At 48.5% G+C, this 14933-nt stretch overlaps 1 protein-coding gene across 1 annotated transcript in view; it reads right to left on the bottom strand.

The window, feature by feature from the left end:
* Positions 1 to 14715, bottom strand: part of senp3b (SUMO specific peptidase 3b) — a 37270-nt gene extending 22555 nt beyond the window's left edge. The window contains exons 1-7 of the mRNA XM_080519208.1: positions 14582 to 14715; positions 9131 to 9256; positions 8038 to 8733; positions 5835 to 5948; positions 5557 to 5668; positions 2506 to 2653; positions 504 to 551 (exon numbers count right to left, since the gene is read on the bottom strand). Coding sequence (XP_080375334.1) covers positions 504 to 551; positions 2506 to 2653; positions 5557 to 5668; positions 5835 to 5948; positions 8038 to 8733; positions 9131 to 9218 — 1206 coding nt within the window. The 5' untranslated portion in view covers positions 9219 to 9256; positions 14582 to 14715. The remainder of the gene's footprint in view (positions 1 to 503; positions 552 to 2505; positions 2654 to 5556; positions 5669 to 5834; positions 5949 to 8037; positions 8734 to 9130; positions 9257 to 14581) is intronic.
* Positions 14716 to 14933: the final 218 nt, after the last annotated feature.

The raw sequence follows: 14933 nt of genomic DNA, 5'->3' as shown, positions 1-14933 counted from the left end.
GGAGGAGAGGAGAGGAGAGGAGAGGAGAGGAGGGGAGGGGAGGGGGGAGGAGAGGAGAGGAGAGGAGAGGAGAGGAGGGGAGGGGAGGGGGGAGGAGAGGAGAGGAGAGGAGAGGAGAGGAGAGGAGGGGAGGGGGGAGGAGAGGAGAGGAGAGGAGAGGAGAGGAGAGGAGAGGAGGGGAGGGGAGGGGGGAGGAGAGGAGAGGAGAGGAGAGGAGAGGAGAGGAGAGGAGAGGAGGGGAGGGGGAGGGGAGAGGAGAGGAGAGGAGAGGAGAGGCGCCCGTCGTCTCTTTTCAAACACTAATGTTATGTTACTTTGCGCGATGGACGTTTATGACGACGTAACAATATAGCACACCGTTCATTCACACTTCGTCTCTCCTTCTCACAATAACCTCACAGTATGAGGTGAAATGTTTACAACACACTAAGTGTGAATGAACGGTGAGGACTAGTTCTTTTTCACGGTGACTCTAATACCCTAGAACATGTGAGGTGGTTTACCTTGTCTGGCACCGAGTCCATGACCAGATCTCCGTACATGTTCATAATCTGTGGAAAACACAAAAACAGAACGACTCAGTAAAGAAGATATATTGTGAACATTTCACACTGATTATTGACGACTCAAACCTTTTGAAGGGCTGAACATCATGTTGGGTCTGCTAGAACAGCCCGTTCAGAAGATGTTTCCTTTGACACTTCGAAGTTCTTCTCAGGTCCCGTTTACACAACAACCAAAACAAGTGTAACTGCAAAACGTTTGTGGATCAGTTTGACGGCTTGACGGCTGTGCTTCGATATACTGAAGCCATCACTTTTCCATTCTGGCAGTCAAGGCTGAGTGTTTCTTTCTGGTTCACAGCTCAGTGGAGCTCATGAACACCAAGTAGAAATAGGTCTTCTGCTCATTCTAGCTTTATAGTCCATACTGGTAGCTTCCAATTCATCACCACCTCTCCTTACGGTGCTCTCCGTTCTGGAAACGTTCAGAGCGTATTGTTCTCTGTACACATGTATTTCATTACAAAAACAAGCCAGAGCGCCACCTTGAGGCCTGGCTGGCTAACTGACCACGTGGTTGTCAGTGTAAAGGAAACACGTTTGTTCAACAGACAAGGTGTTGTCACATGAACGTTGTGTAAACAGCCTAAATACCTGCTCTCTTTCAAACCAGCCGTCACCGAGACGGGTTTCATCTTCAGACTATTACACTTTCCAGCCGTATTTCAGAACTGGAGCGGTCAGTCTTTTCTATATTCTGGGAAATATTGTCTCTTCAGCCTTGAGGGCCACAAGCCGTACGACTGTGATGCTCGTCAGAGAAAGTGTCTGCTGTACTATTATTTGGACCAGCTTTGTGAATAGCTCTCATGTTCATTATTGTTAAGGTTAAAACATCGTTCAGGCGCACAGACAGGGAGAAGAAGGAAGGAAGAACACAGCAGCACAGACCGGTCTGCACATTTCCTTCCAAAAGAATTTAGCATTCCAATTTGATTTTGGATTTATTTTTCCCTCAATGCACTTCAAATGACTGCAGACATCAAAGTGCAACTTTTCTGCTGCAATTGTCCTCAGGGTTAAAATGTATATAAATAATCCAGTGTTTCCTCTAGGATTTCTGTCATTCTAATGCATTGTATACAACTAAATACTACACTAAATACTACATTGTGACATGATCTATTGTAGGACTAGTCGATTGATAGTTGAACAAATTCAACACCAAATAATATGTTATGGAAGAAACATACTTATTTAAAAGCTCATAGCTGAACCAGCTGAATGCAAAATACATTATGGAACGTTACGGATCATCACGTTACAGAATGTTATGGATCATTGTTACGTTATGGATCGTTACTTTACATTATGGATCATTACTTTACGTTATGGATCATTACGTTATGGATCGTTACATTATGGATCGTTACTTTACGTTATGGATCGTTACGTTATGGATCATTACTTTACGTTATGGATCGTTACGTTATGGATCGTTACTTTACGTTATGGATCTTTACGTTATGTTATGGATCATTACGTTACGTTATGGATCGTTACGTTATGGATCGTTACTTTACGTTATGGATCGTTACGTTATGGATCGTTACGTTATGGATCGTTACTTTACGTTATGGATCGTTACGTTATGGATCGTTACGTTATGGATCATTACTTTACGTTATGGATCGTTACGTTATGGATCGTTACGTTATGGATCGTTACTTTATGTTATGGATCGTTACGTTATGTTATGGATCGTTACGTTATGGATCGTTACGTTATGGATCGTTACTTTACGTCATGGATCGTTACTTTATGGATCGTTACTTTACGTTATGGATCGTTACTTTACGTTATGGATTGTTGCGTTACATTATGGATCGTTACGTTATGGAACGCACATGGAAGGTGCAGTAAACGGCTCTGCAACACAGCGAGTGGCGTATTTACCATTTAAACGGGGTTGTACACTGGATGTGAGTGTGCAGTGTGTCACCTGGTCGTTGAGCCAGTTCTGTCCATACAGAGTTCCCAGGTCGTCCATGGTCAGAACGTGGCGTTTGTAGTTGACTCTGAAGGTTTTAGCCATGGCCGACCCTGATGAGCGCTGGAAGGATTGTATTAGATGCTGGATCATGGCTTTCCTAATAAATAAACCAAATACAACAGTAAGGGGTTATTCACCTGGTTCATCAGCAAAACACCCAATTTCCTCCCAAAGGAAATGAATCTGCAGCCACATCGCAGGTTAGCACCACTTCTTTAGTGTCACTATGTGTTCTTACCTTTTATAGCCATTTTTAGTGAATTGGACCTTTTTGAGCTGCTGCCATCACCGTGATTTAGAAACAACCTGGTGAAAACCCCTGTGACTTCAATAATTACCGTCCCATGTCCAATCTACCCTTCATGTCCAAAACATCAATCGCCCCCCCCCCCACCCCCTCTGCCGCCATCCTCATCCTCAGCCTTGTCACTTCTATTAAAGACACACTACTGTACAGTAACAACAGGTTGTGCTGTTTTTAATGGATGGATGTATGGTGCCCTTGAGTGCTGAGAAAAGTGCCTTCAAATAAAATGTATTATTATGATATTGGTTTCCAGTGGTTTTATCAGGTTCAGATCTTCTTCCTCACTCGTCAGTGATTTCTGTCCTCATCACAAAGCTCCAAGGAAAGCAGCAGGTTATCAGTCAAGGTAAATCAGTGAAATTATTTTCCTCTGAAACCTTTCTTCATTTGGATTCCCTGCTGCCAAGAGGAGCTGCCGAGATGTAGAGTAATGACAGAGGGGCTGTACAGCAGGTCAAAGAGCTCTGCATTTTACCGTTTCACTTCGGATTAAATCAAATCCTTCAACCTTTCCTCACAGGTACAAAACCATTAAACCATTATGCATGTCAGCTTCAGACGAGTCCTATACAGTCACTGATACTGACATCAGTTTAAAGTGAGGCTTGCCCACATCCTCCACACTGCTCTGCTACTTTGTTATTATTGTTATCATCAATGGTACTAAATAAGCTTGATATGTTAAACATGAGTAGACATCACATCTAATCCAGCGCTGCAGACACTTTGATTAAATCATGCAGGACAGCAGGGGGACCAAGGAGGAATGAGGACAACAGCAGAGGACAGGAGAAAATTTCAGGAGGACAGCAGAAAGCAGAGGACCACAGTGGATAAGAGGACAGCAGGACAGAAAGGAGGACCACAGAGGACTAGTGGAAGACAGCAGGAGAGAAAGGAGGACAGCAGAAAGCAGAGGACTAGCGGAGGACAGCAGGACAGAAAGGAGGACAGCAGATACAGAGGACCACAGTGGATAAGAGGACAGCAGGACAGAAAGGAGGACAGCAAGACAGAAAGGAGGACCACAGAGGACTAGTGGAAGACAGCAGGAGAGAAAGGAGGACCACAGAGGAGGACTAGCGGAGGACAGCAGGACAGAAAGGAGGACCACAGAGGAGGACTAGCAGAGGACAGCAGGACAGAAAGGAGGACCACAGAGGAGGACTAGCGGAGGACAGCAGGACAGAAAGGAGGACCACAGAGGAGGACTAGCAGAGGACAGCAGGACAGAAAGGAGGACCACAGAGGACTAGCAGAGGACAGCAGGACAGAAAGGAGGACCACAGAGGACAGCAGGACAGAAAGGAGGACCACAGAGGACTAGCGGAGGACAGCAGGACAGAAAGGAGGACCACAGAGGACTAGCAGAGGACAGCAGGAGAGAAAGGAGGACCACAGAGGACTAGCGGAGGACAGCAGGACAGAAAGGAGGACCACAGAGGACTAGCAGAGGACAGCAGGACAGAAAGGAGGACCACAGAGGACTAGCAGAGGACAGCAGGACAGAAAGGAGGACCACAGAGGACTAGTGGAGGACAGCAGGACAGAAAGGAGGACAGCAGATACAGAGGACCACAGTGGATAAGAGGACAGCAGGACAGAAAGGAGGACAGCAAGACAGAAAGGAGGACCACAGAGGACTAGTGGAAGACAGCAGGAGAGAAAGGAGGACCACAGAGGAGGACTAGCGGAGGACAGCAGGACAGAAAGGAGGACCACAGAGGAGGACTAGCAGAGGACAGCAGGACAGAAAGGAGGACCACAGAGGAGGACTAGCGGAGGACAGCAGGACAGAAAGGAGGACCACAGAGGAGGACTAGCAGAGGACAGCAGGACAGAAAGGAGGACCACAGAGGACTAGCAGAGGACAGCAGGACAGAAAGGAGGACCACAGAGGACAGCAGGACAGAAAGGAGGACCACAGAGGACTAGCGGAGGACAGCAGGAGAGAAAGGAGGAGCACAGAGGACTAGCGGAGGACAGCAGGACAGAAAGGAGGACCACAGAGGACTAGCAGAGGACAGCAGGAGAGAAAGGAGGAGCACAGAGGACTAGCGGAGGACAGCAGGACAGAAAGGAGGACCACAGAGGACTAGCAGAGGACAGCAGGACAGAAAGGAGGACCACAGAGGACTAGCAGAGGACAGCAGGACAGAAAGGAGGACCACAGAGGAGGACTAGCGGAGGACAGCAGGAGAGAAAGGAGGACCACAGAGGAGGACTAGCGGAGGACAGCAGGACAGAAAGGAGGACCACAGAGGAGGACTAGCGGAGGACAGCAGGACAGAAAGGAGGACCACAGAGGAGGACTAGCGGAGGACAGCAGGACAGAAAGGAGGACCACAGAGGAGGACTAGCGGAGGACAGCAGGACAGAAAGGAGGACCACAGAGGAGGACTAGCGGAGGACAGCAGGACAGAAAGGAGGACCACAGAGGAGGACTAGCGGAGGACAGCAGGAGAGAAAGGAGGACCACAGAGGAGGACTAGCGGAGGACAGCAGGACAGAAAGGAGGACCACAGAGGACAGCAGGACAGAAAGGAGGACCACAGAGGAGGACTAGCGGAGGACAGCAGGACAGAAAGGAGGACCACAGAGGACTAGCGGAGGACAGCAGGACAGAAAGGAGGACCACAGAGGACTAGCGGAGGACAGCAGGACAGAAAGGAGGACCACAGAGAACAACTGACCTGTGTGGTTGTGAGAAGCTCTCACTGAATATATCCTGCAGCTTCTCTACGATGTCGTCTACATGGACGGGGATCAAACTGCCATACTGCTGTAGAGACTCCTCAAGAATACCTCAAGACAGAAGACAATCACATATTATAATTTAACCATCGGCACCACTGTGGACACCAACAGTCCAGCTCAGGTTTCAGGGGACATGTTTTGTCGGTGTTCACATTGAAAATGGCTTCATGTTTCACAACAAACTGTAAAGTCAGTGAGGCTCTTTGATCCATACCACTCACACAACTTGTGTGCTCCTCCGTCAGGGCCAGCTCCACGGGCTTCACGTCCATGTCCCGCTTCTCCCTGAACTCCTGCTTCTCCAAGGACGAGCCATTCATCTGCTTATCTGTCCAAACAATTGAGAGAAAGCGTCTTAATATCTCCGTCAATAGCCTGCACGGCGTGTCAGATAGAGGTGTGAAAGGAGTGACGGAGCTGGTCCATGTGGCTCAGCAGAGACAACAAACACCACACGAGCAGACAAACTATGAGCCAGAGACTGCTGGACAGCGCCTGGCCCCGAGGAGGTGCAGGACAACTGTCCTCTGGCCTTCCTCACGCTCCACTCAGTATCTGAATTGAAGAAATGATCTTCACACATGCAGAGGATGGTGCAGTAAATAGTAGAACATTTGGTAAACTCAAACACTCTTAGTCCTCCATGTTTCTCTTCATCTACTCAAACTGTGGAGCTCATTCAGGGCTTTTCTTTTGAAATACTACTTTCAGAACCAAAAACACAAGTTGTGAGAACAGGAAGGAAAACGACAAGGAGCATGAGAACTGTGTTACAGGGTAAATGTGTTCATCGGGTGAATAAGCCACATGATGATGTCAAGGACAGCAACAAGTCAAGGAAGGTCGTAGGGAGACCAAAGCGAAACTCAGTTTGTCTCATCAAGACCTAAAAAATCACACACTGAGAACCACCTCGACAAGAACCTGCCAAACAAGATGGAACACATGTGGGGGAAATTCCATAAAACATGGCCTTTTTGACAAGAGAGAACAATGATGTCATTTGTTTTGTTCCCACGATTTCAAGCAACATTTATCACTGAGTCAGATGGAGCAAAGTTGTGTGTCCATCAAACTACGCCTCCTAGCGTCTACAGTTTACGCCTGACTGTTTCCAAACCCACACCGACTGAAAGACGACACATGTTCCTCTCAAGAAATGTACATTTTATCTCAACATTTGCCAGAAATCTGTGGATTCGGAGTTGTTTTCCAAAATACGTGTCTTGAATCTCACTGTGATGACATCACTATCTGCAGCTGCGTCCACCAGTGTTGCATCAACCACACACAGGATTACGCAATACCAAGTTTAACTGAGACCACTTAACCTGCATGTCCTGACTTTCTAAATGAAAGCCCCAAATTCCTTCAAAATAAAAGTCCTTGTTTATGAAAACTGACACCGTTGACATCAAAATGGATACTAAGTGTCGAGCTAGGCATAGATGTGAGCTGGCTTTCAAGATGAAAAAAAAACACGAATATTTTCAAAATAAAAGTCCTTGTTTATGAAAACTGACACTGTTGACATCAAAATGGATACTAAGTGTCGAGCTAGGCATAGATGTGAGCTGGCTTTCAAGATGAAAAAAAAAACTAATATTTTCAAAATAAAAGTCCTTGTTTATGAAAACTGACACTGTTGACATCAAAATGGATACTAAGTGTCGAGCTAGGCATAGATGTGAGCTGGCTTTCAAGATGAAAAAAAAAACTAATATTTTCAAAATAAAAGTCCTTGTTTATGAAAACTGACACTGTTGACATCAAAATGGATACTAAGTGTCGAGCTAGGCATAGATGTGAGCTGGCTTTCAAGATGAAAAAAAAAACTAATATTTTCAAAATAAAAGTCCTTGTTTATTAAAAATGACAACCCTAAAAAAAAAAAAAATGGATATTTAGGGATTATCTAGTTTAGAGGTTAGTTGGTCACGTTAAATCTAATGCTGTTGATGCTAATGCTAGGCTATTCCAGGTCAGGGACACCTGGGGACTAACCTGGGTGATTATCAGGTCGATAACAGGAACTACCCTAACGTGCTAGTTTGCATACGAACACAGTTTGTTCAGTTGAGCTGATATTTGGGGGGGCTGGGGTTAGGGCTCACTAGCCAATTAGCCGGGTCCCTCCCACCTGAGAGTGAGGGCTACAGGACCAACCACAGCTGAAGTGTGTTGCTTTACTTCATCTAAACTCCTCCCCCACCATAGTAGACCTTTATCTCTGGAAACAAGAAGCATTAGGCTTCGGCTTGGGGGGAGGTCGTGGCCTATATGCCGTGAGCTACATTAGTTTAGTTGGCTAACAAAATAAAAGCGGTCACCAAGTTTGAAATGATGCACGTCGTGAATGTTTTGAAGTGGTAGAGGTGTTGAGGGAAGAGCCAACACGTGGTCTTCAGCAGCAGTACCTCTCTCAGACAGAGTGAAGAGCTCTTCGTTGGCGTCCTCCTCTTCAGAGTAGGGGGACTGCTGGTACTTTTTTGTCCTCTGCTTGCCATACAGGCTGTACCTCTGTCCTCTGCGGTTCCACCGGTGGCCGTGCGAGCAGACCCACCGGGCCCGCTGGCGCCAGCTCTTCCAGTGCTGGCTGAGTCGCGAGCCAAAGCCGGCGTGAGGCCTGACCCGGTGGAGACGCCGGAGACGCTTTAGAGTGCGGTACCTGCTGAGGGGGGACGCGAACCCGTCCCCGGCTTCACCCTGAGAGACCACGTCCACCACACAGGCTTCCCCGGCCCTCACTGCCTTCTGCTGTGGGTCCCGATGCGGGTGCTGCTCTGACGGAGGAGGCTGAGTGGACGGAGAGGGAAATCTTGGCATCTCCCAATCCATGTCCCCCTGCTCTCTGTCCTCGTCCACGTCCTCCTCCTCGTTGTTGTTGTCCCAGGCTTTGCTCTCAAATTCGCCGGTGGCTCCTCCGTGCAGGTTGTTTGTTTCTTCATCATCACCTATAGCTTCCACCACTCCCATCCCGTCCTCCTCCTCCTCCTCCTCCTCCTCATACTCGCCAGTCCACACCTTCTCTTTCTGCCCCAGTCTGAAGTGCATGGGACTGGACACGCTGTGGCCCGACACTGGCACGATGAGGTGGTCTCCGGGAATCCCACCTGCACACAAAGAGGAGCTGCAATGACTGGCCTTCTACTTCCCTGAGAGGAGAAGACAAACTTCTCTTTCACAAGAACAATGTCATTTTAATGTCAGGGTCGATTTTCCGGAGGTACAAACTGAGGCCAGGTCAGCAAATTTAACAAAAACAAACTTGTCTTCAGTCTGTGGATCATGTCGACTCCTCTGATCTCAGACGTTTTAAACAAATTCAAACTGGCTATCTTGTGTTTGTGTGAGGCGACTGTGCTCAGTTGCTCTCCAAACAGTCTTTAATGGGTATCTTCTGAAAAATAACTCCTTAATGTGGTGTGAGAAATAATTAAAATCAATTAAAAAAAACCCGTGAAGCCCAGTGGTTGTGTGAGGTCTGAGGCGTCAGCAGGAAGTGCCCACCTCCTCCAGCGTCGTCCTGGCCCACAGCGGTCAGACCCAGGTCTCCCTGCCAGCGGTTCTGGGCCAGGCTCCCGCCACTGTCTCGCATTATCCACGAACAACCTACAACCTGCGCCAGCTCGGCACCTGCAAACACACAGCAGATGAACAACTTTATCCATGAGGGCACTGCGACATGAATCACGTGGAGTCGCATGGTACGGGTCTGACGCTCACATAGTTCCACACTTAAAAATCACCTGGCTAGTCTCTTGATTCTATGAATCTCAAACACAAATATTTTCTGAAGATGGGGCAATATGGACTCCAAATGCAGTTAAAATATTTTAAGCCTTTGACATTTTTACATGAGAGCATGTGCAGCCGACCTTAAAGGGTCATATTACACAGCTCAACACTTCCACGTCGGTCTTGTTGGTCGTAAAAAAGCCTCCTTGATTCTCCTCCATTCCAATACGGGATCCTAGGAGCTGCATTCAGAATCTGCTGTGTCTGTGTGAGCTGGACTGGCTCCGCCCACACATGGCCATCTTGTAAAGAGGAGGAAGTACTTCCTCTCGTGGCGCCATGTGCCAGAGCAGAGCTGCCTAGTTGTGGGAGGAGTCAAAGTGGAGGAGTCTACCTTGATTGTGATTGGCTAAACCCCTGATGACACTATAGAGGGTTTGATTTCTGATTGGCTGCTTGGAGCAACACACTTTTTAAAACCTGGAACAAGCCAGGGAGAGAGAGGAGAGACTTTCTACACTTCTGGGGCGTCGTTCCAGGTGTGGAGACGATTATTACTGCCGGAGAACATTTAGGAAGTCATTTTTGCATAATATAACCCCTTTAAGCAAACCAAGACTTTCTCAACCACACACATGGACTCTTCACACCAGAACACACTCAAAACAAATAAAAGAAATAGACGTGGTACGGCTCCAGGAACATTTAAAAACAAAACTAACTTTTAAACCTAACGGCCATATGCAACATGATCTGGATCGGGCCGGACCAGTAAGAGATAGCAAAATAGCCTTTAAAGACCATTATACAAAGTATCCATTCAATCAAATTGTATTTATTTTTACAATGAGAACAAGTGGAAAATGAAGTGTGCAGCTTTCATAATTTTAAATGGAAATTTAAACACACTGTCTTTTTTTGGAATGATGAATCTGTTGAAAGGGAAATTGTGTCTGATGTGTTTTTCTTGAGTTGGGGGTTTTAGGGTGAGGGTGAGGGTGTTCAGAATACAGATCTCTGTGTGTTACCCGTTCTCAAGCAGCAAAACATCCCGGTGGATTCATTAAAGACTGAAATGAATGATTTTAACACTGTAAAGTGTTAAACAGGCTGGACTGGTGGGCCGGTTCTGGTCCACAGGCCAGGATGGCCCCCCCTGCTTTAAACTCTTTGAATAAGATGTTACATGAAGCATAGACTTTATTCTGACCACAGACATTCAAACGTTTCAGGACAACCAGCAGCAAAAACTCCTCTTAATAGTTGAAAAGAGTTTTAAACACATTTGACCTAATGGGCAGGTGGAACTCTTTGTGTGTGTCCATGCTGGGTTCATTCTCTTTCACCAGGCAGCACATTTATGGTTCACTGACACGGGCTCCTCCGAAATCTATCCAAGACCCCAACATCAGTCGCATGAGGAACAACAAACAAAGTGAAACTCTACCCAGGACTAATTGATCCTTCGTCTTTCATTCCAGAAAAGAAATCAATACAAGCGTTAACAAGCATCGGTACCAGACTGAATCAGAAAACCAAACGTAGATTTTAATTGTGTCAATTACCAGTGGCAGCTTAAAGTTATAAATCGTCTTCAGGGAACAGTACAAATCACCGAACTGAGGTTGGATGTAATCGAGTCTCATCTTGTTCTTCGCAAATGGCTTAAAATTGTCTTCATTGCCGCTTGTAATGGATCGAGGCAACGACACACTGATCAATTGAGCTGTTTTCACAAGCAAATCACACACACACACACACACACACACACACACACACACACACACACACACACACACACACACACACACACACACACACACACACACACACACACACACACACACACACACACACACACACACACACACACACACACACACACACACACACGGTGAAAGTAGACAGTCAATTGTTTTAGCTCCACATATACAGTGTGAAGACGTCTAGTCAGATGATGACCTGGACAACCAGCGTTAACACGTCGTTAACACGTCGTTAACACGTCCTTAACACGTCGTTAACACGTCGTTAACACGTCGTTAACACGTCCTTAACACGTCGTTAACATGTCGGAAGCTCAAACAGTAGCGACGCTACATTTGTGTTATATTTTCGTTATATTATCGTTACATTCTTGATGGCGTGAGGGTAGGGCATGGAAGAGGGGGAGGGTACGGTACGGCAGAAGAGGAGGGTACGGTACGGCAGAGCGGGAGGGTAGAGTACGGTACGGCAGACCGGGAGGGTAGGGTACGGCAGAGGGGGAAGGTGGGGTACGGCAGAGGGGGAAGGTAGGGTACGGCAGAGGAGGAGGGTACGGTACGGCAGAGCGGGACGGTACGGTACGGCAGAACGGGAGGGTACGGTACGGCAGAACGGGAGGATACGGTACGGCAGAGCGGGAGGGTACGGTACGGCAGAGCGGGAGGGTACGGTACGGCAGAGGGGGAGGGTACGGTATGGCAGAGCTGGAGGGTACGGTACGGCAGAGGGGGAGGGTACGGTATGGCAGAACGGGAGGGTACGGTACGGCAGAGGGGGAGGGTACGGTACGGCAGAGGGGGAGGGTACGGTATGGCAGAGCGGGAGGGTACGGTACGGCAGAGGGGGAGGGTACGGTACGGCAGAGCGGGAGGGTAGGGTATGGAAGAGCGGGAGGGTATGGTGCGGCAGAGGGGGAGAGCACGGTACGGCAGAAGAGGAGGGTACGGCACGGCAGAGTGGGAGGGTACGATAGAGCGGGAGGGTACGGTACAGCAGAGCGGGAGGGTAGGGTACGGTACGGCAGAGCGGGAGGGTAGGGTACGGTACGGCAGAGCGGGAGGGTAGGGTACGGCAGAGCGGGACGGTACGGTACGGCAGAGCAGGAGGGTATGGTCCAGCAGAGCGGGAGGGTAGGGTACGGTACGGCAGAGCGGGAGGTTACGGTACGGCAGAGCGGGAGGGTACGGTACGGCAGAGCGGGAAGGTACGGTATGGAAGAGTGGGAAGGTAGGGTACGGCAGAGGAGGAGGGTATGGTACGGCAGAGCGGGAGGGTACGGTACGGCAGAGCGGCAGGCTATGGTACGGCAGAGCGGGAGGGTAGGGTACGGTACGGCAGAGGGGGAGGGTACGGTACGGCAGACGGGGAGGGTACGGTACGGCAGAAGAGGAGGGTATGGTACGGCAGAGCGGGAGGGTAGGGTACGGCAGAGCGGGAGGGTAGGGTACGGTACGGCAGAGCGGGAGGGTACGGTACGGAAGAGCGGGGGGGTAGGGTACGGCATAGGAGGAGGGTAGGGTACGGCAGAGGAGGAGGGTAGGGTACGGCAGAGCGGGAGGGTAGGGTACGGCAGAGCGGGAGGGTACGGTACGGCAGAGCGGGAGGGTACGGTACAGCAGAGCGGGAGGGTAGGGTATGGAAGAGCGGGGGGGGTAGGGTATGGAAGAGCAGGAGGGTAGGGTACGGCAGAGCGGGAGGGTAGGGTACGGCAGAGCGGGAGGGTGCGACAGAGCAAGGGGGGTAGGGTACAGCAAAGCCCACCCAGGACCAACTCTGTCTCTGGTCCCACAACAGGAAGTAGTAAAAAGTAGGCGGGGCTGTGAACGACTCAGAGACTCAGTGAAGAACATGAAGCAGCCGTCAAGTCCTCTTGTGACTCTGGTTCAACTTTCTCATTGTGAATAGCAGCGTCCAGCTCCTGCTGAAGCTCCTCCTCCTGGTCCTGAGAGGAGGAGCTCCTGCTGAAGCTCCTCCTACTCCTGAGAGGAGGAGCTCCTGTTGAAGCTCCGCCTCCTCTGGCAAAGTGGCGCATGTCAACAATGGAGGGCTACGGCCGATTAACTATTTAGGGCAAGTCTTCAGTGACGATCGTCAGGACCAATCAGCAGACGGCGACGCTGTCATAGACCCGTTCCTCGATGCTAGCTACCTCAACGGAAGGGTGGCGGAAAGTCGTACCCGGCGGTCGCAGGTCTTTCTGTACCGTCCACAACTTTAAAGTCGGACCATGCGAAAACCCATCCTGCTCCGTGACGCTACACGATAGAAAGTGCAGTGGAACCACGCCTTTAGTAACGGTGTAAAGACATTGTAGTGTCCCGATGTCGGAACGGGATAACGCCGCTTCGTAGCTGACTGATTTGAGTGATGCGTTCAGGTGCATCACGTAAGAATGGCTTCTGACATGTTCAGGAGCTGCGGGGCTCCTACAGTAAAGAGTCACTTGATAAACATGATTAAAATATGACTGGTAGTCATTAGAGAGCAGGAACGTGCAGCAGCTGGGGGGTCATGTGACCAAAGACGACCATTCTTCATGAGAATAAGTCAAATGATACTATACTAAATATATATGGACATATACTGGATATAGGAAACACATATAGGATGTCGATTATAAAAAACATGTAAAAGTATATTATACAGGATTTATTTTCTCTTAAACATTCTGAAATCTCATTGGTGGAGGAGTTGTCCTCTGAGGGTGCAGTCTGTGGACGAGGCGTCCAGGCTGCAGTGTTGTGGACGACCTGTCCTGGAACCAGCGTCCACACCTCTCAAAAAGGGAAACTTTCGGAGCATCATTATGTAAAATCTCATACAAATCCGATTTTAAATGACAGTCCATCAGACCAGGAGGATGGTAAACTGAACTGTATTAAGCACCGTCACTGCCATCAAATTCAACATTTATTCAAAGAAACTGTTAATTAAGTCAAAAGTAATCATTTGGCATGTTCACGTGTTTAGTTCCTGATCGCTGGGAACCTTAACATGCTGGATACATTGACTTTCAACATACATTTGACGGTTTTTGCTCATAAAAGGCTGGAGGACCGTGTGCACTTCTGTTACAGATCATAAACATGTGTTACAATAAGCAAACCAGTGTAATCGGAACCAGATTCATCATATAACTGCTCTGAGGTTTCCTTTCCTGCAGGAATTAGTCCAGACCCATGCTATCGTGTTGGTAGCTAGCAGCCTCGCCGCCACTTTCCTCACTTCACAGTAACACTAACACTAATCTCACTGTTTTTATAGTAGTTAATGCGGGTAGACAAAGTTTCTACAGCCACATTGTGGAAAACCTGAAAGGCCAAATCTGGCCGGAATATGAGATAATGTATTGTCTGTCCGTGGTAGCCGTTAGCCATGTTGTGCTAAGCTACAACAAAATAAAACGCCCGGCGTGTGTACTTCTCACGCAGCTAGGCACTGCAAATGTAAGCTTACCTTTAACCCGCAGATTAATGTGAATGTTTGTCCAACTGCACAGCAAAAGGAGCACTTTTCGTATTCTTAATGCAGCAAGACAGAATCTTAGTGAAGCTAAAGCTCAATCAATGAAGCAGCTTCTCCTCTTCTTCTACGGTCTGCCCGTGGTCTCTGCCATGGTTTCTGCGCGGCGAAATACCGCGTGCACTACGGCACGCTGCGCCTAGCGGCGCCCCACGTGGTGAGAAGGACGCATTACACACCGAGGCGAGGCGTCAAAAGAGCCATGTTTCACCTTTAAAATGGGAAAAACAACACGGAGAAGTGATCAGGTGAGGAAATGGAAGTTATACAGAGAAAATAGCCTTTA

Source organism: Blennius ocellaris (assembly GCF_963422515.1).
Source record: "Blennius ocellaris genome assembly, chromosome: 23".
Classification (NCBI taxonomy): Eukaryota; Metazoa; Chordata; class Actinopteri; order Blenniiformes; family Blenniidae; genus Blennius; species Blennius ocellaris.
Note: the sequence above shows the minus strand (reverse complement) of the source record. Positions and strands in the feature narration are given on the sequence as shown.